At 57.6% G+C, this 3999-nt stretch overlaps 2 protein-coding genes across 2 annotated transcripts in view; both read right to left on the bottom strand.

The window, feature by feature from the left end:
• Window positions 1–597, bottom strand: part of VDAG_04701 (necrosis- and ethylene-inducing protein and ethylene inducing peptide) — a gene marked incomplete at both ends in the record, with an annotated part of 1555 nt that extends 958 nt beyond the window's left edge. The window contains 2 exons of the mRNA XM_009654305.1: window positions 59–330; window positions 392–597. Coding sequence (XP_009652600.1) covers window positions 59–330; window positions 392–597 — 478 coding nt within the window. The remainder of the gene's footprint in view (window positions 1–58; window positions 331–391) is intronic.
• Window positions 598–2827: 2230 nt separating this feature from the next.
• The window catches only part of VDAG_04700 (uncharacterized protein), a gene marked incomplete at both ends in the record, with an annotated part of 2175 nt that continues 1003 nt past the window's right edge, over window positions 2828–3999 (bottom strand). Inside the window, one exon of the mRNA XM_009654304.1 lies at window positions 2828–3835. Within this exon, the coding sequence (XP_009652599.1) occupies window positions 2828–3835 (1008 nt within the window). The remainder of the gene's footprint in view (window positions 3836–3999) is intronic.

The following is a 3999-nucleotide window of genomic DNA, read 5'->3' as shown; positions in this document are numbered from 1 at the left end:
AGGCTGGTGAAGTTCTCCGACGTGGAAGTTGTTGTTGTTGCGCCTGGGGGTTGTTGACCTTTCTTGTAGTCGCCGTGGCCCGAGGGCGGCCCCGCGCAGGGATGCCGGCCTGGTTTGCGTTGTTCGAGTTGAACCAGATGAACGACGTTCTCCCAGTCGTTGGCGGGTGGGCCGCTGGCGAGGTTGCCGTCGGCGGGCTGGTCCTTGGGCCAGTACCAGGCGTACATGATGCCGAACTGGCCGTTCAGGGTCATGGAGCGGGCGTAGGTCTGGCCCTTGCTGGTTTCCTTGCAGCCGCCTGCGGTGGTACCGCTGTCTTGGAGACCGGCGCTGCAGAATATGTGTTAGCGTGGAGCTTCGTGTAAGCTGAAGGGAGTGCTGCGTATCTTACTTGACCTCACCGCGGGTGTTGACAGCGGAGTAAGGCTGGCAACCGTGGGCAATGTGAAGCAGAGGCTGGAACTTCCTGATCATGTCGCCGTTGGGCCCCAGAGTATCGCGGACGGGGTTGATACTGTCGTGGTTAACCTTGGGGGGCTGCTGAGCCAAGGCGATGCCGACGAGGGCAAAGACCGAGAAGACTGCGGAGGGAAGCATCGTAGCAGGTGCAGATGGCTGTTTAGATGATGAGAGAGAGAATGAGGCTAGGTGATGAGATGAAGAGAAGCAAAATAAGCCAAGGAGCGGTGATCGTCCTTCTTATATACTTTGATCATGTCCGGAGATGTAGTTGCCTTGGCCTTCCATCGACCACCCTTCTGCAGACAGAGCGGCTGGTTGACACACCGGGCTTCCGACTTCATTCTGTCTTGGTTGTCATGTTTGCTGCAGTGTCTAGATGCCAGGGGTCCTTGAGGCATACGACTCATGTCGAGCTCGGTCGACGGACATCGTTAACGATGCGAACACGAACATCGTGAGGCTAGCCGCTAAGGTAGGCTTAGCTGTATCCTCTACCCAGGCAAATACATTGCTGCGGAGCGGCTCCGCCCCCAAGAGGTGGACATGAATAGCACTCTGTTGAATAGCAGCTGTCACCTGCTAGAAGAGAATGCCTTGCCTCTTTCAGTAAAGGGCGTGGCTCAAAGACCCTGGAGTAGCCCAGTCAATCGTCTAAGCGCAAATCCCAAAAGATCAAATCGTCGTCTTGGCCCGGACAGCCCGAACTTGGCCGACAGATACTCTATTCGATAATTCGATAAATCTCCACCCCAGTGAGCTCGCCTTGGCGAAGTGCTGTGTAGGCAGTGACCCATGTCTCGGCACTCATTCATGCGAGATCGCAAGGACGGTGACCGTGGACGGTGCTGAGTGAGTCGTGACTGGGCAGGTGGGCAAGGGCAGAGGAGCCGGTTCATCTATTATACTTTGGTTCATCTGTTCCACCCGGGCCTTTCGGGTGCACTGGTGGCACGCCCATAGAGGTTGATGTCGAGTCATGGATAGCAAGGCCGGACCCCCAACACATTAGAGTAAGCCCGATTCGAACCCCTGAGACTGATTTGAGTCGGCACGGACCGAGGCTATACCGGAGAAAGAAGGCGTAGCCATGTCCGACGACTAACAAAGCCGGGCTGTCGCACATTCTGGTGATGCGGGGGCTGATAGAAAGGCGGTGGTGATAGGGCGTGCGGATCTATGGCCACAATGGGAGCAGAACATGTCCGGGACTCAACGGTAGGCGCGCAGCTGTACCAGGATCTACTTGGTGCGCTTGTGGGGTTGCGATTCAGGGCTGATGAACACGGCACCATGTTTTGGTCTGATCATCCGGCCGGTTCGTTCGGTCATTTGTTGTGGTGTCCTAAGGGAGAACTGAGAACAGCTCAGCTTCAAGCACTGTCTGAATCCTGTGCCCCGAACTTGTGGGGATCCTGTCGACGAGAGTCGGTGTCGACTGAACGTTTCTATCGAATGTCATGCAGACCACAACTATGATGCCTTTTCAGTAGCCACGCTGAGGGCATCCCGTCTCTCATTGGCAACGAAAGTGTTTCCACGATTCTCCTTGGGATAGGGTGCGGACCTCGATGGTTACGACTTAACGGCACGTTGCTGCACTCCGTCGATTCCGGTTGCAGCCATCTTAGTTTACGAGTGTCTGGAAACGAGCTGCATAAAGTCTCCGCCAGCGGACCGTCTGTTTCTCAGGGTTGTACGATAGGCAGGACCAGCTACGATGATACGAAGCTTCGTTCTAGACATGTAACTATCGAAACAGAATCGGCACAAAAGTAACCGCCGGTGTGATCAAATCAAGCCTTGGAATCGGTTTGCTGGTTTGAGGTTGAGGACAAGGCGTTTTATGCCGCGGGGCTTGGCACGGCAACTCGGAGCCGGAAACGAAGCCACGGGGAACCCTACATTACCTCTTCCTGACAAGTGGAGGATCCCAAAATAAGAGAACGCGAGGCAACAAGCTTACGATAAAGTTGAGCTGGCTTCCACAACTGCAAGGATGTTCCCTTCATTCCTAGTATTTGAGAAACAAATCCTCTTCAGCTTGATTGTGGCGTGTAGTTGATCTCACGTCGACGCTTACGCCAACTATTCCCAAATGGCTTTGGCGGCTCTTCTCGAGTTGCCTTGACGCCGCTGACTACCACCTGGTGAATGCCAAGAGCAGGCATGGGCCAGCTAGTGAAGCGTTGGCAGGGCCCTTGAGTCGAGATGTGCGCCATGAATCCACCGGCAATGCAGCACGATCCAAAGTCCACGACGGAGGGTTGCAGTGTATTGTCAATTAGCTTGGCTCCTATTTAGAGTTGATAAACATTCGTAACTTCATCTGATGGTATCATATGGCCAACGCCGAATCAAGCCCACGTTAGTCCTCTCCAGGCCCTCCCCGCCGGCCCAAAACAGCACCGACAGCTAGAGTCTCGACGCGACCAGCGTAGAGTCTCATGGAGTGCGCCACGGGGTCCCCCCAGACCACACTCCGCAGCTGCTCGTCCGTCGTGATGTGCGCGACGACACCCTCGTCCAGTCTCGCCTCGACGCTCCTCCTCGTGCCCTCTGCCTCGGGCCGTCCGCCGCGTAGGACGACAATGCGGCCGGGAACGCTCAAGGTGCTCGTCGGCACCGGCCAGACAGGTCGTCTGCGTCTCCTCTTGGGCTTCTCGTCTCTGGACGCAGCTTTCGGTCCCAGCCCGATGAGCTGCGCCATTGACTTTTTCTCTCTCGCCTTTCTGTCGTCCCTCTCTCTCCTGTCGTCTCTCTCCCTCGTGTCTTGTCGTTCTCTCCTGGCTTCTCGATCCCTCTTGTCATCCCGTCGGTCCTCGCCCCTCTTCTCCTCCGACCTCTCGCGTCTCTCGACAACCGGCACCGGGCTCGCCATCAGCTCAACCAAGCTCTTGACGTAGCCACGATCAGCCCTGACAACGGGATCGCCCTCGTTGACGAACCCGAGAAACAGATTCCGCCGCGTGCCGGGCGGCAGAGCCAGCGGCAGCAGGCTGACAGGCGGACAGCCAAAGACAACGCAGTGCACCCTCCTGAAGCAGCGCGCGACGTAAGCGAGCGGGCCGCGGCCGCCGTCGACGGCGAGCATGTGGCCGAAGAGCAGCGCGGCGACGGCGCCGCCGGCCGAGTGGCCCGTGACGAGCAGGCTGTGGGCGCGGCGGCGGGGCTCGTCGTCGAGCAGGCGGCGCAGGCGCGCGGCGAGCGGGCCGGCCATGGCGCGCGCGACGGAGAGGAAGCCCGCGTGGCAGAGGTTGCCGGCGTCGTCTAGGAAGCCGGCGGGGCTCGCGGGCGCGGCACGAAGGTTGACGGTCCAGTCGGCGAGGCTGAATTTAGCTGCCGTCGGCAGTTCTACGGCGTCAAGAACCTGCGGCTGGTTTTTTTTTTTTTTTTTTGGCTCCACTACCTAGTACCCAGTTATGAGACCAAAGCCCCGGGGGGAGATCCGACTTATAAGCCACGAGAGACAACTCTAGTATCGAATGTTCAGATAGGCGTCGTGTGCATGTCTCGCACGACTGAATATACTTCAGTCTT

The sequence above is a fragment of the Verticillium dahliae genome, genomic scaffold (genome assembly GCF_000150675.1).
Source record: "Verticillium dahliae VdLs.17 supercont1.8 genomic scaffold, whole genome shotgun sequence".
In the NCBI taxonomy this organism is placed as follows: Eukaryota; Fungi; Ascomycota; class Sordariomycetes; order Glomerellales; family Plectosphaerellaceae; genus Verticillium; species Verticillium dahliae.
Note: the sequence above shows the minus strand (reverse complement) of the source record. Positions and strands in the feature narration are given on the sequence as shown.